The sequence below is a fragment of the Geotrypetes seraphini genome, chromosome 1, assembly GCF_902459505.1.
Source record: "Geotrypetes seraphini chromosome 1, aGeoSer1.1, whole genome shotgun sequence".
NCBI lineage: Eukaryota > Metazoa > Chordata > Amphibia > Gymnophiona > Dermophiidae > Geotrypetes > Geotrypetes seraphini.
This window is the reverse complement of record NC_047084.1, coordinates 86010518-86030408: the sequence shown is the minus strand read 5'-3', so window position 1 is coordinate 86030408 and position 19891 is coordinate 86010518. Positions and strand designations below refer to the sequence as shown.

General features: G+C 43.2%; 1 protein-coding gene across 6 annotated transcripts in view; it reads right to left on the bottom strand.

Moving 5' to 3' along the window:
- Positions 1 to 19891, bottom strand: part of LOC117355604 (mothers against decapentaplegic homolog 4) — a 100289-nt gene that overhangs the window by 77789 nt on the left and 2609 nt on the right. Inside the window, exons 1-2 of one of the 6 annotated variants that reach the window (XM_033934425.1) lie at positions 13013 to 13045; positions 6581 to 6892 (exon numbers count right to left, since the gene is read on the bottom strand). In XM_033934425.1, coding sequence (XP_033790316.1) covers positions 6581 to 6820 — 240 coding nt within the window. In that variant the 5' untranslated portion in view covers positions 6821 to 6892; positions 13013 to 13045. Of the gene's footprint in view, positions 1 to 6580; positions 6893 to 8429; positions 8582 to 12016; positions 12142 to 13012; positions 13046 to 19891 lie in introns of those variants that run through there. The other 5 variants (XM_033934405.1, XM_033934435.1, XM_033934453.1 and 2 more) reach the window with 5 other exon arrangements.

The window sequence follows — 19891 nt, the reverse complement described above, 5'->3', positions numbered from 1 at the left end:
GCACCAAGCAGAAAATCTAGTCCATTTCTGATTGTAGCATTGTCTAGTGGTAGGCTTCCTAGAAGCCTCTAAAATGTCCTGTACAGATTGAGAAAACTGTAGAGTGGCAGTTTGGTTGAGAAGTACCAAGATGTCCGGTGTAGAGACTGCAGGTTGGGTTGTAGAGACCCTTGACTCTGTAAGCAGAGAGGGAAAAACTAGTAGAAGTAGTGGCTCCCTGCTGCTGAGTTGAAGTAGAAAGGAGAACCAAGGTTGCCTGGGCAACCGAGGAGCTATCAAAATCATGATGGCATGTTCCTGTTTGAGTTTGACAAGTGTCTTGAGAATGAGAGGGAATGCATAGAAAAACTGATTCATCCACTCCAGGAGAAAAGCATCTGCCTCCAGTCGGTGAGAAGAGTATATCCTGGAGCAGAACTGAGGCAGTTTGTTGTTGTGGGGAGACACGAAGAGATCTATCTGAGGAGTCCCCCACAAAGAAAAAATGTGATGAAGCGGTGAGGAATTGAGTGTCCATTCGTGAGGTTGGAGAAGACAACTCAAACTGTCTGCCAGACAGTTTTTCTCTCCTTGAATGTAGACAGCTTTCAGGAAGGTGTTATGAATGATTGCCCAATGCCAAACTTTCAGAGCTTCCTGGCAAAGAGGGAGAGATCCTGTTCCTCCCTGCTTGTTGACATAGTACATGGCGACTTGATTGTCTGTACGAATGAGGACTACCTAGTCATGAAGAAGATGCTGAAAAGCTTTGAGAGCATTGAAGATCGCTCTGAGTTCCAATAGATTGATATGACACTAACAATCCATGCTGGACCAATGGCCTTGAGTACGGAGACCATCGAGATGAGCCTCTCCCCCCAAGCGTAAATTGAAGAATCTGTCGTGAGGGGGTGTTTGAAACAGTAAACCTCTGGAGAGATTGGAAGAGAGCATCCACCAGTGGAGAGACTGTCTCAACGAAGGAGTCACGCTGATGTTTTGAGAGAGTGGGTCGAGAACCTGAGCCCACTAAGGGATTCTGAGGTGAAGTCTGGCAAAAGGAGTCATGTGAACAGTAGAAGCCATGCGACCTAGAAGAACCATCATGTGTCTTGCTGAAATCGAAGAGAGGGAAAACACTGTGACACAGCTGAAAAAGAGCATCCTGACATTGACGAGGAAGGAATGCTCTGAATTGTACATTGTCCAAGACATCTCCGATGAACTGTAGAGTTTTAGAGATGTCAAATCTTTGATGAGCCAGCTATCCAGGTATGGGAACACATGTAGACCATGGTTCCGCAGAGCTGCTGCTACTACAACTAGGCACTTGGTAAAGACTCTTGGAGATGATGCCAAGCCGAAGGGGAGCACATTGTATTGGAAATGCAGATTTCCCACCCAAAATCTGAGGAACTGTCGAGAGGCTGGATGAATGGGAATGTGAGTGTAAGCCTCTTTGAGATCTAGAGAACATAACCAATCGTTCTGATCTAGAAGGGGATATAAGGATGCCTGGTACAGCAGGAATGGAATAAGGTGTTTCAAGACTCTGCTTGAAAGTTTGAGAAAGAGGTCTATTGATGGGCAATTTAAGAGACTCCGCATGTTCAGGGCCTCGGAGTGCCTTTCCACCCCCACTGGTCTTGCTTGCCCTGCTAGATTAGAAAAGGGGGGAGTTTTGTTGCTGTTACTCTTCTTCTGTACATGCTTGTTCTATTCTTGTATATGATGCATCATTGCTTGTATTGTGCACCATTGGGGTGCCCTGGCATTGTATTTGTTGTTGTTTGCATCAATAAACATTGTTTGAACCTAAGAGACTCCGCAGGAGGACGAGGCATACCCATTTCCTCTAAATACTCTGTAGAATATTTGGTATCAGAGTCCAAAGTAATATTGAGGTTCTTATTCATTTGACGTAGGAATGAAGAAAAAGATATCTGCTCCAAAGAAGGGTGACCTTGAGGGGAAGAAGGTGACCTCGAGGCGCCTTGCAAAGCAAAGAATGAAGGTGAAGCTTCTCTGGAGTACTGATACCTGAGGTCTGAATATGCAGGTATAGATGACTCACTGAGAGAATGGACAGAATCCCTCACAGGAGAAAAAGCATAGTTGCAAGGCTCTGGGGGTGGTGTCCTCGACTTTGGAGTTGGAGGCCTCGAAGAGTCTCTAGGCTTGGAAAAGCGAGGCTTGTCTTGAGAAGAGGACCTGTGCCTCGAGGAATGCCTCGACTGATGTGGAGAACTGTGCCTCAAACCAGCCAGGTCCCACTGAAAGGAACGTCGAGGAGTCTTTGCCCTATGCCTCGGAAAGGACGACGCCTTATGCGAGGAAGGAGGGCTGGAGGCTGGAGATCGAGACACCAAAAAGGACTGAGCTCCTTGTGTCAAAGTATCTTGAGGCACTGACAAGGACTCGTCTCCTTGAGTAGCGTGCTTATACTCCAGACGAGACACTCGCAAAGACTCGCCTCCTTGCATAGAGTGTGTAGAATCCTCTTGAGTCACTCCCAGGGACTCGACTCCTTGTAGAGTGGGTTGATTTAGCTCAAGGCACTGCCAAGGACTCAAATCCTTGTATAGAGTGGGTAGATTCAGCTCGAGACACTACCAAGGACTCGACTCCTTGTGATACTGCTGAGTACTCAGGCTGGACTGCAGGAAGCAGAGTCAAGGTAGGAGTATGTTTGGCAAGCATATTACCAAACTGCTGAGCCATAATGGTCTGGATCATAGCCTGCAAATGTGACACCAAGACTTGAGGATCTGGTACATTTGGGGTGGCTATAGTCTCCGAGGAAGAGGAGGAAGAATGACTCTTCAACTTGAGACATGCTTCTTGGGCAGTTTGATAACCACTGCTAGTATCTGACCTGAGGGAGGCAGCGAGGAAAGCGGCTCCTCAGGAGACGACTTAGCAGATTTGCTTGAGGACGTGAACCCCCCAAATGAGGAGAGTTTGATTAAGGTTGAGGTCAAGGCAGAAGGCGGAACCCCCATGAGAAGCTTGACCGGATTCGAGGTTGAGACCAGGGTAAGTGGATCCAGACCGCCGAAGAGTTTCTCCACCTGAACTCGACAAATTTGATGGCTCGAGGTTGAAGGGTAGCACAGCGGGCACACGACTCCAGACGATGGTCAGGTCCCAAACACTTAACATACCACCTACGTGGGTCAGTAAGGGAGATCGCGCGCTGGCAATGGCTACACTTCTTGAAGCCTGTGACCGGCCGGGATATAGACTGGAAAATAGCCTCAGTGAGATCGAAGAGTGCAAGCTGAGGCCACGAGGCAGGCCCTGCCCTGACGTAAAGGAAAAATAAAATTAAGATATTATTTTTTTTTTTTAAATGAACACACAAACACAGCGACCCTGTAAGAAAAGAATGCACGAGCCGCGGTGAGAGAAGGCACGAAGTAGAACTGAGTCTAGCGCAGAGCGCCGAAATAGGACTTCTCGGATCCGTGGAAAACTGAGGAGATGGGCGCCCTGCATCGGGCGGGAAGGCACTCGCGCATGCACAGTGCGGCAGTCGTGAACTTTCTAAAGTTCTTCAAGCAAGTTTGCTTGTGAAGCTGTCCGTATCCAGGCTCCGTGGATGACGTCACCCACATGTTGAGAATAGGCTGCTTGCTTGTCCTGGGATAATTCCTAGTATGAGTAACTGAACTAATAATCGATATGTAGAAGGCATTGATGGGACAATTATGCCCATGTGCTGACAGATTAAAATGTAAAAAACTATTGAGACACACAGCTATTTGTATCTGCTTTCATGTAAGGAAGGATTTCTATTTGTACAGGTACTAGATGGAAGATCGCTCCTGCCCCGAAAGTCCTCTAGACCACCAGGTAAGGCTGGGAAGGTGGCAGGGAGGAAAAAAAGAAGGATTCTTTTTACATTAAGACTGTTTTTTTTATTTTCCCCCTCCCCAGAAAAAATCACGATTATATGAAACCGCGAGTGCAGGAGCCGCAAATGGGGAGGGGGAAGTGTATATCAATTTTAAAAATAAATATACTTCCCCCTCCCAATTTACGGTTTTAAGACTCGCGATTTTGATTATTTGCGATTTCCTAAAACCAGAATCACCCCCACCTCCCTCCCGGACCTTACCTGGTGATCTAGCGATCTTTCGGGACAGGAGCGATCTTCCTATGCTCCTGTCCCGTGCATATCACTCATCCAAAATGGCTGCCGTGCGTTCCTGTAGTCTCTTGAGAAGTCGGGGGAAGGCGGGAGGGAGGTGAGGGTGGGTCAAAGTCATCCCAAAAGTTATTTACGAATTTTCAATATTTGCAGGTCGGCTCTGCTCCTAACCCCCGCGAATATTGAGGGAGGAGTATAATATTCTATTAAGACTAAACCAAACTAAACCTTAAGTTTATATACTGCATCCTCTTCATTAAGATAGAGCTCGACACAGTTTACAGGAACTTTAAAATAAGGAAGGGAAAACATAATAAGAATTAGTGATTATAAAGAGGGTAGAGAGATTTACATTTGAGAATAAGCAAGTTTTCAGATGCTTACGGAATAATTGGAGGGAGCCCAGATTCCGCAGCAGGGCAGGAAGGTTATTCCAAAGCTCAGTGATCTTGAAGAAAAGAGATTTCCCCAATTTTCCCAGATTGATGACGCCTTTTAACGAGGGGAAAGATAGTTTAAGTTTTTGGGTGGATCTGGTAGTGTCAGGTCTTGAAGAATTCCAAGATAGTGGAATTAGGGGAGGAAGAATGCCATGTAGGATCTTGAATGTTAGACAGGCACATTTAAAGTGAACCCTAGAAATTACTGGAAACCAGTGAAGTTTTGACAGAAGCGGGGAAACATGATCATTTACTTTTTGCGAAGATCAACCTAGCCGCAGTGTTCTGGATCCGCTGAAGTCTTTGAAGACTTTTCTTAGTTAGGCTTAGATAGATGGAGTTATAATATTCCAGTCTGGAAAGAATGATCGCTTGTACAAGGACAGCAAAATGTTGGTGGAAGCAGGATCTCACTTTTCTCAACATGTGAAGACTAAAGAAACATTTTTTTTACCAGAGTTGAGATGGTCGTTAAAAAAAAGTGTAGAGTCAATAATAATGCCCAAAACTTTACTTCAGAATTCAATCTGCAGTGTGGGACCAGAAAGTAATGAGATGAGCGTGGGTAGCTGATCAAACTTTGGGCCAAGCCAGAGAAGTTTCGTTTTGGATTCGTTCAGCTTCATTTTTACAGTGAGGGCCCAGAATTTGGTGAATATCAAAAGAGGTCTTGCACATGCATGGATCACCATATAGAAATTATTTTATTGAAGGTTTTCTTGCAACAAGGAAGTTTTGAAATGGTTAGAAACTAAAGAAATCCGAGTGGAGGTTGAACTGATATTCTTGAGGAAAGGAAAGCAGTTTTATCAAGGTCAGTAAGGTGCTAAAATGATCACTGCACTCAAGCCTGCGCTGGACCTTCTGTAAAAAACTTTAGGTACCAAAGGTATGGGAAGATACGCACAGTGGAGGGACCAGATTCACTATATTTACTGCATCCTGTGAAGGGGATTTGGGAAATATCTGTCTTGAACAGAAAATAACTTGGTGTTTTTGAAGCTAGTGAACAAATCTGAAGAATTCCCCAATGCTGGAACAAAGATTGTAGTATTTGAAGATCCAGTAGCCATTATATATTTTTAATATATATATTACCTGCTAAGAATCAAACACTAAATAAAGCATACAAAATAATCCTACGGCTCTCTATACTAGTCTAATATATTCCTAGTAGCTTAATAGGGTTTAATTAGTCAACTCACTAATAAGATGCAGATAGTAGTCCAATAGCAAGAGGGGTGTTATCTAGTCTTTTGCACTGTCACATGTATGAATATCTCCCAGTTGGTGAGAAGTTATATGTGTGTGCACGCTGCAAAGAGCTCCCAGCTCTCAAAGAATGAGTAGCAGACTTGGATTTGCTGAGAGAGACAGAAAAGTACATAGAGGAGACCTACAGAGATGTTGTAGAAAAGTCCCACCTCTGGTCTGGCAGCCATTATGCTGCCTTGGAGGAGGGAGATCTAAAAAGAGAGCATCACCCTGGTGAAGTAGGAAATAATCCTATAGCCAGGGCTTGTCCACCAGGGAATGCAATATCCTCTCACATTAAGGATGTGTCTCCAGGGGCTTCTACTCAGGAGGGAAGGGTTAGGACAGCTGTTGTAGTTAGTGATTCAACCATTAAGCACATGGCTGGTAGGCTGTAGCCCTTCCCAATCAAGTATTCAGGAGTGACTACAAACCAACCTCTGCAGCCCCCTCCTGCAGCCTCAGACTGTTGCCTAACTACCACTTGAGAAAAACCTAGTGATATTTTGTGTCAGTGCTGTAGAAGGGCAATTCCCAAAGTTGAATCATATTTCCCAGAGAACCGGCTACAAGATAATTCACTAGATCCTGAATCAAGACTGTCATTCCAACATGAGCAGAGATTCTGAATAGTTATTACTACTGAACTTTCAATGGTGACTCTAGTGTAGGCCTCCTACCAAAGCGGATTATGTTCTAAGACAGTTTTATTATGACCACTCTAGAAAGCAAAACAGCCAACCTGTATACCAACCTGAAGTCTCCCGTCCAGGGTTCTCTGTATGGTCACACATTTGCTTGGATGAGCTCCATTAGTAGTTATAGCTGTAATCAGAGAATCCAATTCATCTTTCTTTTCCTTTAGCTTCTTCACTAAGCTTTCAATTGCACGTTTTGCAAAGGTTTCACTCTCTCCACCTTGTCGGTGACACATCAGACTGTGCACAATGCTCAGACAAGCATCATTACTTGTCGGTGTGTTGGTTATAGACATACTGTTAACTGGATCCAGCTTCTTCTGTGGTTTCCTATCCTATTCTGCAGAAGAGATGAGACACAGGTACTGCTGTGAACAAAGTGACAAAAAAAAGTTTACATTTATAAATTAGAAACCATAACTTGGAATTACTATAAATCAAAATTTGTAGATAAGACTACAAAATTTAACTCCTAAATAATCATACCCATTACAAAAAATGTAATACTTAACTGGTTGGTAGACTTTTTGTTTGTTTTTATGACCTAGGTATTTTCCTCCCATTCCTTTAGAGCAGGGGTAGGGAACTCCAGTCCTCGAGAGCTGTATTCCAGTTGGGTTTTCAGGATTTCCCCAATGAATATGCATTGAAAGCAGTGCATGCAAATAGATCTCATGCATATTTATTGAGGAAATCCTGAAAACCCGACTGGAATACGGCTCTCGAGGACCGAGTTCCCTACCCCTGCTTTAGGTATTGGGAAATGGTGCTAGAAGCCTTTATTCACAATTACCCAGTTTCCCCCCATATTTTTATATGGTGAAATTTAATCATACCCTTTAGGCCAGGGGTGTCCAATGTCGGTTCTCGAGGGCCGCAATCCAGTCGGGTTTTCAGGATTTCCTCAATGAATATGCATTGAAAGCAGTGCATGCAAATAGATCTCATGCATATTCATTGGGGAAATCCAGAAAACCCGACTGGACTGCGGCCCTCGAGGACCGACATTGGACACCCCTGCTTTAGGCCAACTGTACTGTCTCGATTACTGGGTCATATTCCCCAGCTACCAGCAGATGGGAGGCAGATAAACTGACTTTTCCCAACCATATCATCAGTATACCGGTAATAGCTTGTGCTTTGTAAGAAGCAAAACAGCATAAGGTTCCTTAAACCACATCTAAGTCCTATCAACCACTGCAGCTGTAGTTTTTACATCAGAAATTTCAGAATTTTTTTCATCAACAGAGAGAAAATCAGAGATCCCCATAAATCCTATGTCTTCAGAGGGGGGGGGTCATCTCAGGACAGTGCAGGTGGATTAAATTTATTTATTTGGTTTGTTTTATATCCTGTCCTCCCCGATGAGCTCAGAATGAGTTACAAAGTTAACATACATAATGCGTAGACAATCAAATTGAGAATCTACATGTGTACAGTAGTCTTAGGTCATCTTGGTTTGACATATACTGAGATAAATTAACAGGTATGACTAAATTTCACCTTCCTTAGCATCCAGGCAACACCATTCTGACTATTGGAATGTACTCAATTCGAACTCACTGGGTAGGGGAAGACAAGCCCCCTGAATAATTTTTCTGCCAAAGTCTGAACAGGGTCTGTATAGCACATTTAACTTGTAATGTTTCACAAAGGAATGTAGCAACAATCAAGCTGTCACCCAGCAAATATCTTCCGAGAAGACCAAAAAGGCCTCTGCCCAAGAAGTCTCCTGTGCCTGAGTCAAATGTACTCTCTGAAGGTGCTCATTTGTTCCTGCAAATGTGCAGTGGATAAAGGTGGCCATTGAAGCAATCTACAACAGAAGCCCTGGACGCCACCTGGCTATTATGAGGACTGTAGAACAAAACAAAGATGAACAGAGAGAGCCTCTCCTTTAAGTACCAAAGCAAGGATCCGAAGACATCCAATTTGTACAACCTCCTGGCTCTCAAATTTGACCCCTGGTCCATGAAGGAGGGCAAGCATATCTCCTGGTTCAAATGGAAGGGAGAAGGGGTTCAGGGGATTCTTCGATAACATCAGCTTTGCTCTTTTCTGCAACAGTTGTAGACATAACAGGAATAATGACCAATAGGAGCAAATACAGCAAACAATCTTTGCAAAACCAGAGGTGAAATCAACTCACCAGCTACCATACGATCAAACAAACAAATAAATATCAAGTATCCCAAAATGCTCTGAACTAGACTTCTCAGCTGATACTGTAACACACTAAAGACACGTACATATATGAAAATATTGTTATATTCTTTTATAATAAGTGAAAAAAAGAAAATACAACTACCAAAAATCATTTATTGTAGACACATAATATCAAAATAATTAGCACCTCGTTTCTTATTGCATACATAAGGCAGAGAAGTAGGAAGTAGTTTAATGGTTAGAACAGCAGACCTCTGCTGTTCCTTGTGATCCTAGGAAAGTCACTAAACTGTTAATTGCCTCGGGAACAAAATTAGACTGTAAACCCTCTAGGGACAGGAAAATTCCCAGTGTAACTGAAAATAACTCACCTTGTACCAATGAACAAGGCATTTGTTAAATTCAAATAGCACTTGCTTTCTCTGAGGATCTTGTAATAATCAGGAGCTAGACAGAAAGATGCTCAAGTTCTTGCTCTTTGGCCTGAGAGAGAAGAGGATGAGCCACTACACAACAAGCTAATGAAGACTTCTTTGGGAAAACATTTCATTCTGCATTCCCTGTATCTAGTTATATGGTCTCCATTACCTCCTCTCCAGAAAGTCAACCAAATTCAAGAGGAGGCCCCACATTTGGAAACTGAATCGTAGAGACACCTTGGATCATAGCAGGCTATGGAAAATCTACAATAGCAGGTCGTGCTTCTAGATGCCTTGCTTCCTCATATTGACTGCAAGTAGCGGGGCCAGACACACAAAGGCAGACGAGGGATGAATCAGTTCCTCAAACGTACAATCCTAAATTCTCTAAAATTGTAGCGGAAGGTATGACACTTGCTTAGCAGTATTGTGCTGTTTATACACTGGGCATGTGAGGAATAGCCAAGAACCATTAAACATATTTAGGGTGGCACAGAGATATACTCAGACAGCACCAATATTTGCCTGCATGACAACTGAGAACACCACCAACTTCTGTGTTCCAAAGGAGCCTATTCCTTGGGATCCAGCTTATTCGTTCTTCTCACCTTCAGTATCTTGAATTTTTTTAGCTATAAAAAGTATACAGGCTCTCACAACTTTTTATTTTTTTGAGACAATAGAAATCCATTGCTTTCTGGAATGTAAAAGATGACATATTTCAGACTGAAGGAACAGACAATAGGTGTAGTTGGCTAGAACGCAACGTGTAATTAAACTCTGGAATTTGTTGCCGGAGAATGCGGTAAAATAAGTTAGCTTAGCAGGGTTTAAACCCCCCCCCCAAAAAAAAACAAAAAAAAACTTGTATAATTTCCTAATAGAGAAGTCCATAGGTCATTATCAAGATGGCTTAGCGAAATCCATTGCTTTCTGGAATGTAGATGATGAGATATTTCAGACTGAAGGAACAGACAATAGGTGTAGTTGGCTAGAACGCAAAGCCCATGATAGGCTGTATTGAAAGAGATATGAAGACAGAAACTGAAATGAGCCTGTATGAATGATCTTAAACACTAGCAACAATATTTTGTAGATTATACAGTACTTCACTGGGAGCCAGTGCTCAACAGCAACTAACTTCACAGCAATATTCTGTGTCAGCTGCAATTGATTAATCTCTCTCTGACAAATGCCCTTAAAAACATGCATTACAATAGTCTAGACCAGGGGTTGGCAATTCGAGTTCTCAAGAGCCACAGGTAGGTCAGGTTTTCAGGATATCCACAATAAATATGGATGAGATGGATTTTGTGATTAAAAAATATACTTCAATAAATTTTGTATATATACAGTAGATAATTGTTGCTTTAGCTCCAATACCTATTTTCAGTCTGCAGTTTATGACAAAGTATTTTGATGCTGAGGACATTTCTGTACGATCTGAATCAAATGCACAGCATACTGGCAACAATTTCAGCCTTAACTGATCATGTGTGTTAAGTCTCAGAAATGTCAATTTAGAAAATGCTCTTTCCCACTCTTTTCACCTGACCACTTGGTGAATTTCCTAATGACATCTAATATCAAACAGCTCTTAAGAACATAAGCAATGCCTCTGCTGGGTCAGACCTGAGGTCGCACCCCCTCCCTCCACCCCATACATTCTGCAGGCAAAACAGTGCAATTCTCAATTACCATCTTCATTCCACCTCTCTCCAAACACACATAGTGCCAAAAAAGAAGTACAATCCCCCCACCCCCCAACAGTTCATTAAGGAAAAAATGTACAGGACTTTCCACTATACTGTCCTAAAAAAGCTGATAAAAGATGCGACACCAACAAAATACTTGCCCTTGGGCACTAATTTTTTTGAGACTCGGACTACTAAATCAGTGTGAAGATATAGCAACATTGTCAAGCAAGCTTTCTCCCACCTTATTAGGCTTCCATTTAAATTGTTTTTTTAAACTTTGCTTTGGTCTCCTTGCTTGCTAATGAAGGTTAGAATGACAGTGAAAGTGGGAAGGAATGGCTAAAAGACTAAAGTAGACCACTATATATTAATACCAGTAATTAAAAAAAAGAAGAAGCTCAGACTGCTTTAATATCAGATGTGTCTTTCTTTTATTTTTATTAACAAATACTAAGCACACTCAGGATTGATGTTAAACGTTCAGGGGCCAGGAGCAGAAACTGGAGATGGGCCCCCTTTGCTGGCTTTCAGCTTGGGCAAGCTTGGGACCCTCCCCTATGGCAATTGCCCTGTCTGTCACCCACTAACGCCAGCCCTGAAAACAGTCCAAGGGCTCCTTTTACTAAGCTGCGATAGTGTTTTTAGCGTGCAGCGCTATGCGGCTAGAACTAGCTATGCAGCTTAGTAAAAAAGAGCGCGCGCGTAAATGGACAGTATTCTATAAATAAACATGTATAGAACTCACAACTCCTGACAGGATCTTTATTTTCATCCTTGGCTTACATTAAGAATTTACTACACAAAGCAAATGTGTTGAAGTGCTACTCATATAAGAGAAATAATTCTGTAAAATATAAATTGTGGTCAAAGCTGCAACTCTCTGGGTCAGCTGCGACTTATAGCTCTTCATTCACTTGCCACTGACGGTAAGAAAAAACAAAAACCACCAGAAAAGCTTTCTGGGAACTAATTTTTAAGAGAAAGGAGACGAGCATCCTTAAAGAGACAAAGACTCCCCGCTTGTTCTCTAATGCAACTCCTCCTCCCAACATTTCCTTTCCCAGAATCCTCGCGATTGCCAGGTACAAAAAAAATCATAACAATAAACAGTCCAGAGGCACCAAGTCACGCGCGCATTCGGCTGCCCTCCCCGCGCGCCAAGCATCCATCCTCGCGCGCATTCGGGGACGAGCCTTCCTCTCTCTCCTACCGTCAAAACTCGTACACCCAGCAGCAAATCCCGCAGGTTTTTTTTTTTTCCCCTTCTCCGGTGCCCGGTCCCCTCAGCTACAACTTCTCTCCCTCGGACGGATCCCGCCTTGGCGGAAACAGGAAGCTGCGTCGGAGAATGAAAACGGTGGGTCAAAAGAAGGCGGGGCAGTGGAGAAAGCAAGTTGCGAGCGATTTCTAAAAAAACCCAAACCCAAAACAAGTTGGTAGAGAGCTGCGTGGGAACGGGCGTAGAGATGACAGTGGTTTCCGAGGGGATGTACGAGCCTCAGTAGTCATGATCTACCTCAGTGTTTTTCAACCTTTTTTGGGCAAAGGCACACTTGTTTCATGAAAAAAATCACGAGGCACACCACCATTAGAAAATGTTAAAAAATTTAACTCTGTGCCTATATTGACTATATATAAAGTAATTCTCTTGAATAGGAATCAAATAAACACAAAGAAAGTATTTTATAATTACTTTATTATGAAATATTAAGTAAACAGAATAGTGAAAAATTATAAAATACTTTATTCAGTGCGAAACCTGGGCCTGTTTGGCTGAACACAAAGCTGATATTCTGGCTGGAATCGAAGAAAGACACACAAGTAGCTCTTCGTCAACAGCTCTCAGTCTCTCTCTGTATTTGGTTTTTATAGCACACAAAAATAGACAAATATACCCTCCATCCTTTTTATTAAACCACAATAGCAGTTTTTAGCGCAGGGAGCTGCGCTGAATGCCCAGCGCTGCTCTTGACGCTCATAGGCTCCCTGCGCTAAAAAACCACTATTGCGGTTTAGTAAAAGGTGACCATATTGTAAAATATAGACAGCAGATATAAATTCAGAACTGTGCATAGTAAGTGAAGGGAAGTTTTCATCTCTGGGAATTTACCCAGTTAACTATTAAGTTATTTGGGCAAATTCCTTTGAAAACTGTGGTAATACTGCCTCCACTTTGCTAAATTTAAAATCAAATCATTTTTCCTACCTTGTCTGGTGATTTCTGGTTGCACTTTCTTCTTCTGACTGTGCATCCAATCTTTCTTCCCTTCTATCAGCCTGTATGCTTTCTCTCCTCCACACCTCATTCCCTCCCCCAACTTTTTCTTCCTCTCTCCCTGACCTTTCTTTCTTTTTTTCTGTTTCTCTTCTTTCCTTCTGTTTCCCTGCCTGCCCCCTTTCTTTCTTTCTCCCTGCCGTTCCCCAAGCCACTGCCGCTGCCATCGGGGAACAGGACCCACCAATGGATAACAAGCCCCAAAGCCGACGCCTGCTCTCCCTGACGTCAATTCTGCAATCGGAGAGGAAGTTCCGCCCAGCCAGGCAGCGATTGGCTGGCCCAAACTTCCTCTCCGACTGCAGAATTGACGTCGGGGAGAAGAAGACTTATCAGCTCGATAGATTAGATCGCCAAGACAAAGTGAGTCCTGGGTGATCGACTCACTTTGCCTTGGCGAGCTACTGGCGCCCCTGCCTCGGGCCCCCTGTCAGCTCCGGGCCCCTGAATGCAACATCTCGCGGCACACTAGTGTGCCGCAGAACAGCGGTTGAAAAACACTGATCTACCTAACCACCCAGGGTCCAAGTACGCCGCCTCCTTCTCCTCCTCCTCCTCCATTCAGTAATTTCAGTGCTGCTGCACTTGCACTCTAGTGCACAAAAGTCTGTCATGCAGGTAGGACTGCATATTGAAGCCCCCCCCCCCCCCCAGCAAGCAGCAATGCAGTCGGAGGACTCCCACTCAGCTTAGAGGGAACAGTGTATGGAACCTGCATTTTACCATTTGTGAATACTGTATAAATGTTACTGCTCAAAGGTTTCAGAATAAAGTGAGCATTTTCTTTAGTGTTGAAACATTTTATGGAACATTATAGAGCACACAAGAAATCAACAAACAAGTAGCAAAGACATCTCAAAACTAACCCCCCCCCCCCCCCCGTACGAAACATAGACCAAAAGACCTTGTACCTAAAATGCCACATTACACTTTCTGAAATGAGGAACCCGGGAATCTGGTTTCTTAGAATCCCTGGATCCATTAACTAATTTCAACATTAATCCATAATTAAATTAATTAATTAAATCCATTAATTAAATTCAACATTGGCCTAGAGATCTTACAGAGACAACCCCCCTCCCCAACAGTAACAGCCAAACTAACCCATCAGTCAGGGGTAACAGCCCCCCCCTCCCAGAGCAAACCATCCACAAGAAAAACAACCCATCCTGCGACCTATCCCTAACTCAAAAGATTCCACCGAACCCAAAAAACAACCAGTCCTACCTGCACCAAATCCGACCCCCCCCCCTCAACCGCCCCATCAAACACACCAAGACACACTCCCCTACCCTCCCAGCTCAGTCAGAAGAAAATTATGCCCTTTTGGATGCAAAATATTAAGGTAAACATCCCAAAGGATCATTAATCACTGACCACCCCTATCCCTTCCTAGAACCCCTCACATCCCTAGCCTCCCAACAAGACAACCGATGAACATCTAATACAAAATCACTCTTTCATTAAGTCAAAACCAATTATTTGAAATTATATCAACTTATAATGAAACTTATGCTCAAGACTATTGCCTCACCACCCAATCATCATCGCATGTTCAAAATAATTTAGTTGATATCAAAAACTATTCAATGTGCTGTGTTCCCACAGTCTAGCACATTCACATGAAGTTAGAAGTTTAAAGTTTCCAAAATAACAAACTTATCTTGAATTGCAGGTTCCGATGTAACACGTTTCGATCCTGTATCAGGGAACCGAATGCATGATTCAAAAAGTTGTAATTAAGGCGGTGTTGTCTCCACCGCGAGTGGAGGAAGTAAACATGTTGGTTACATTTTGGAATGTTTTTCAATCTCATTTGAGAAACACCGTCTTAGTTACAACTTTTTGAATCAAGCATTTGGTTCCCTGATGCAGGATCGAAACGTGCCACATCGGAAATGGTTGGTTCATAACTTGGATGGCAACCCGTCTATTACTGACCAGATCCCGCTCCGTGGGCATGCCCCTTTTCCATCGGGGAGTGATAATGTCGCTTTTGCAGCTTGGGAAAGGGAGGGGATTTGGCAATTGGAACATGTTTTGACACTCGAGGAGACTCTGGTGGGTTTTGCTGAATTGCAGTGCAGGCTCGGGGAAAAGTGGGGTAATCTCTATGCTTACTGTCAGTTAAAGCATTATTGGGCTTCTCTGGATCACGGGCAATTGGGGGCTCATATGGGGGTCTGGTTGCATAATTTTTTTTTGGGGGGGGGGGCCTACCAACAAGCTCTTACGAAAGCAGAAGTGAAGCTGTCCCCGGGACAAATGTAGCAATGAAAATGGATGACAAGTGCAATTTATGTACATAAGTTTATACCTGTACAAAGAACCAGAGTGAAGTCTTCTTTCACATGTAAGCTCGCCACCACCTTAGGCCAGTATAAGTCTCACGAATTAACTTAAGAAAGTCACATTAGGAATTCTAGACTTCATGACTATTGAGTTCTGTTTCCATTCCTAGCAAAAGTTGGAGTTATGCTAATTGTGCTGTTTGTTCATGGCACTCCAATTGGGAGCTGGACACCTTTTGGTTGTATTTGAGAATATCAACAAGTTAATTTTTTCAGTAAAAGAACTGCTATCCTTGGGACTTCAAGGGTTTCTCCCCCCCCCCCAAAAAAAAAAAAAAGAGGAGGGTAAGAGGTCACTGAGCAGCTGGAAAGTCTGTCATGCTGTATCTGAGGTCACTCTGGTTTGCTGGAAATTTGCAGTCAAAGCAATCAACCCAACCCTTTGTTATCCTGTTGTTAAAGGGAATCCAGCAAGCACTGTCTCTACCCTTGGAAGCCCATGCTGCTGTTACTTTCCATATGGGAAGCCATCATTTCCCATGTATACATATATAGAAATGTGAAGTGATAGTGTCCCTGTCTTTCGTTTTCTGTATTCATGAACAAAATGGTATGGTAACCATGTTGGTCCACTTTTAAAGATATGTGTCATAATCTAAGAAAAGGGACCATGTCTTAGAAACGGAGTTATTCAGCTGGCTAAGTAATCAAGAAGATGCTGATTCAGATGCAACAAACCACGTCTTTCTATTATTGCCAGAGATATACCGTTTCAATTAGCAATATAGATCCCGACGCATACTTTAGGTATCAACATTGCAATTTCCCTGGGAATGCCCAGGCTAATTTTTTTTTTGCAAACCTCCTAGAACTGAAAGGTATTGGCGGGATAGAAGACATCAATCTAATGTAATGTAATATAATTCAACAATAAATAGAATCCTACTGACATTGTTGCCTTGTTTCTCAAGTAAGCATGCACTAAGACTTGTTATCTTTTCTTAGATTTCGATACATACAGAATTAAAACAAAACATAAAGGAAATAAGGTGATACCTTAATACATTTTGGAATTAGCTTTCAAAGTTAACCCTTCAGATCAGAAATATTTATGACCTAAAGAGTAAATGTTAGATTTGAAAGCTAATCCAAAAATGTATTAAGGTATCATTTTATTTGCTTTGTTTTGTTTTAATTTTATATATTCATTTAGAGCAGAAATGGGGTGGAGTGAAGGTAGTGGAATTGAGAAGCATGAAACAGTATCAGCTTATTTATTAGCTGATTTGCTTACATTTAGGGCTCCTTTTAAGGAGGTGCGCTAGCATTTTTAGCGCACGCACCAGATTAGTGCGCGCTAGCTGAAAAACTACCACCTGCGCAAGAGGAGGTGGTAGCGGCTAGCGCGCGGGGCATTTTAGCGCGTGTTAAGGCCCTAACGCGCCTTCGTCAAAGGAGCCCTTAATATCTTTTGTGTTTTCTTTTTCTCATTATTTAAATCAAAATGTTTAGAACACTGACTATCTTTCTACTTGGAAAAAATTATGGTTTGTGTAAAGCTTTTCTGAAATGTTGAAAATTTGTTTGTATGGAACTCTGAAATTTAATAAAACAAGCTTTAAAAATGGTATCACGTTTCAGCTTGTGCTATTCTGTGTATCTGTTACAGACAAATGTGTTGTCTCTTTCCCACTCACTCATCAAAAAGCCATAGGTGTGTGTATCATCATCAATAACGTACCGGGGTGGTCCACCCCGGGTGCAGACCATAAGGGAGTGTTTCTGGGGTTGTTGTCATGGTCCAGAATCTTCTCCCAGCAGCGGCAACCTCAGCCTTTACAGCTCTCTCTCCAGTGTAGGGCCTTCCATTCTGCCAGGTCCTGCCTTTTCCGGAAGCAGAAAGTAGGTGGGATCCAACAGAAATGAAGGTCTGACACCGACAATGAGAGAGAGAGATGAAATTCCATAACATGGAGGGAGAGATGGAAGGGGAGGATAGAGATGCCAGGGCATGGGGAGGGGACACAGAAGGAGACTAGATACCAGACCCTCAGGAAGAGAGGGAAAGAGAGGAGATGCCAGAGCATGGGTGGGGGGGGGGGGGGAGAGATGGGAAGGAGAGGAAAGAGATGCCAGGGTGTGGGGAAGGGAAGGAGACTGAGATGCCAGAACATCAGGAAGGAAGGGAGGGAGGGAAAGGAAGTAAAGGAGAGATACCACAGCATTGAGGGAGAGAGAGAGTATGGGGGAAGAAAAGCAGATGCCAGACCTTGAGGTGAATTGGGGTGGGAAGGAAAGGAGAAGAGAGAGATGCCAGAGCATGGGGGAGGGAATAGAGATAGAGAAAAATGGAAGGGACAGAGAAAGAGGGCGGATGCTGGATGGAATAGAGAATGAAGAGAGGATGAGGAAAGCAGAAATCAGATGACAAAAGGTAGAAAAAAATATTTATTTGTCAATCTCTCTAGACCGGTACAGACTTCACTGATGAGTAATAGCTCATCATGACCAGCAGGTGGAGACTGAGACCAAACTTTTGGTTATAGTACTTAATAGCTGTCCCTCCCTCTAACAGTCTTCTCAGTCTCCGAGCAGGTGGATTGGTGAGCTGTACCGCATAGGTGGGTCTTGCAGAGGGAAGGTCCCGACGCTGGCAGCCTGTCTTGATCGCCCAACTGCCAAGTCGCCAAAGAGGGCCATGGGGAAAGGGGTGTGGGTAGAAGGGAGAGGGCCAGATGCAGAACTCATGGGTGAGGGAGGAGAAAGATAGAGGGTAGGGAAACAAAAGGAAAGATGTCAATGAGCTGGGCTGGAGTGAAGAGAGGGTGGAAAGATGCTAGCTACAGGTTGTAGGAACAAAGGAAGAGAGGGGATACGTTGAAAATGGAGACAAACAGTAACAGAGAAGGGACAAGCAGGAGCTATAAGGATAGGGATACAAAGGGGAAATGCTGAGAAAGGGGTAGATAGGAATACAGATGGAGCCATACTGAAAGGGGGTAGATGGTTTACAGAGGGAGGCAATGCTGAAAGAGGCTAGATTGGCATGCAGAGGAGGATAATACTGAAATGGAGGGTTGACGGGGATACAGATGGGACAATGCTGAAAAAGGAAAGAGGTGTTAGAGACACACAGAGGAAGCAATGCTGAAGGGGGTAGTGCTGAAAAGGGGAGGTGAAATAGAGACAGAAACAATGCTGAAAAAGGGGAAAGATAAGGCCATTGAGAAGGCAGATGGTGAACATGGGGTGGGGAGGAAGAAGATAAGGACAGAGATGCAAAGATTCTGGAAAAGAGGGACATTGGTGAGATGGGCACACAGAAGGGTGATGCTGGAAAAGAGGTGGAATGGTGACTCTTGACAGACACAGAAGGGAAATGCTGGATCAAGGAGAGATGGGGGCTGAGACTGGATGGAATGGGGAGAAAGAGGGCCAAGCCATATGGAAGGGGCACAGAAAGAGGACTGACATTGAAAAGAATAAGAGAGTGAAGAGAAGATGAGAAAAGCAGAAACCCAGAAACAACCGAGGTAGATAAAAGTCATTTTTGGATTTGTTTGCTTGAGGCTAAAGTAGTATTATAGCTGTGTTAATAAATGTTTATAATTTGAAAATGGAAATAAGGTTATCTTTTTATCAGACTAATTTTAATACATTTTTGACAAGCTTTAGGAGACCAGAACTCCCTTCCTCAGGTCAGGAGGAGATTTTGGTTGCTGAAAGCTAATAGAAAAATGGATTTGTCCAATAACATGGCATCTTATTTTCCATCTTTGTTTTGTTTCTATGTGATGATTGGTATTTGTCAGTCTTCAAATTTACATCTGTCTTTATATTTGCACAGTACTAGAAGATATGTATCATTGTTTTTGTGGTGCTGCATTCTATGCAGAATCTGGCTGCTTAGGGTGCAGTTTCATTGCTGTCTACATATTCTACTTTTAGTTTGTGGGTACTTATTTTATACAGGGTGAGTATATCTGTGTTCTGTGTGTGCAAAAAAAAGACATGCTTTTCTGTTGGCATTGACTGTGCAGAATTGATCTGTACTAATCTGACTTTAGTTTTACAATGGGTGTATTGATGTTCTAGTGCTCATTGCTAAGGTTAGGATGCTGCCTTTTCCTAGGTGTGACTCATGGATTATTACTAAAAATATATATTTTTTCATATAAAGAGGGTGTTTAAAAACAATTGGCCCTGGGTGTCAAATATGCTGGGTATGCCACTGATGGATGGACTTGGGAGTTCCAGACTCTATGCTGCAGCAGTCAGCGCTGACGGTTATCACAGATGCACCAGTGAAGGTCAGCTCAGGTCACACCCATCATCTTATCTTCTGGTGTGTGCTTCCTTTCTCCTCCAGTCTTTTGCACTACATGTAGCTGGCAGCCGCCAAAGCCCGAGGAGAAAAGGAAAGATTCAAGCGGCCAGCCTGGATACGGGAGGGACTTACTGCATGGACAGTAGATGCTGCCTAAGTTAGCCTGAAGTTGGAACAAAATGAAATAATACT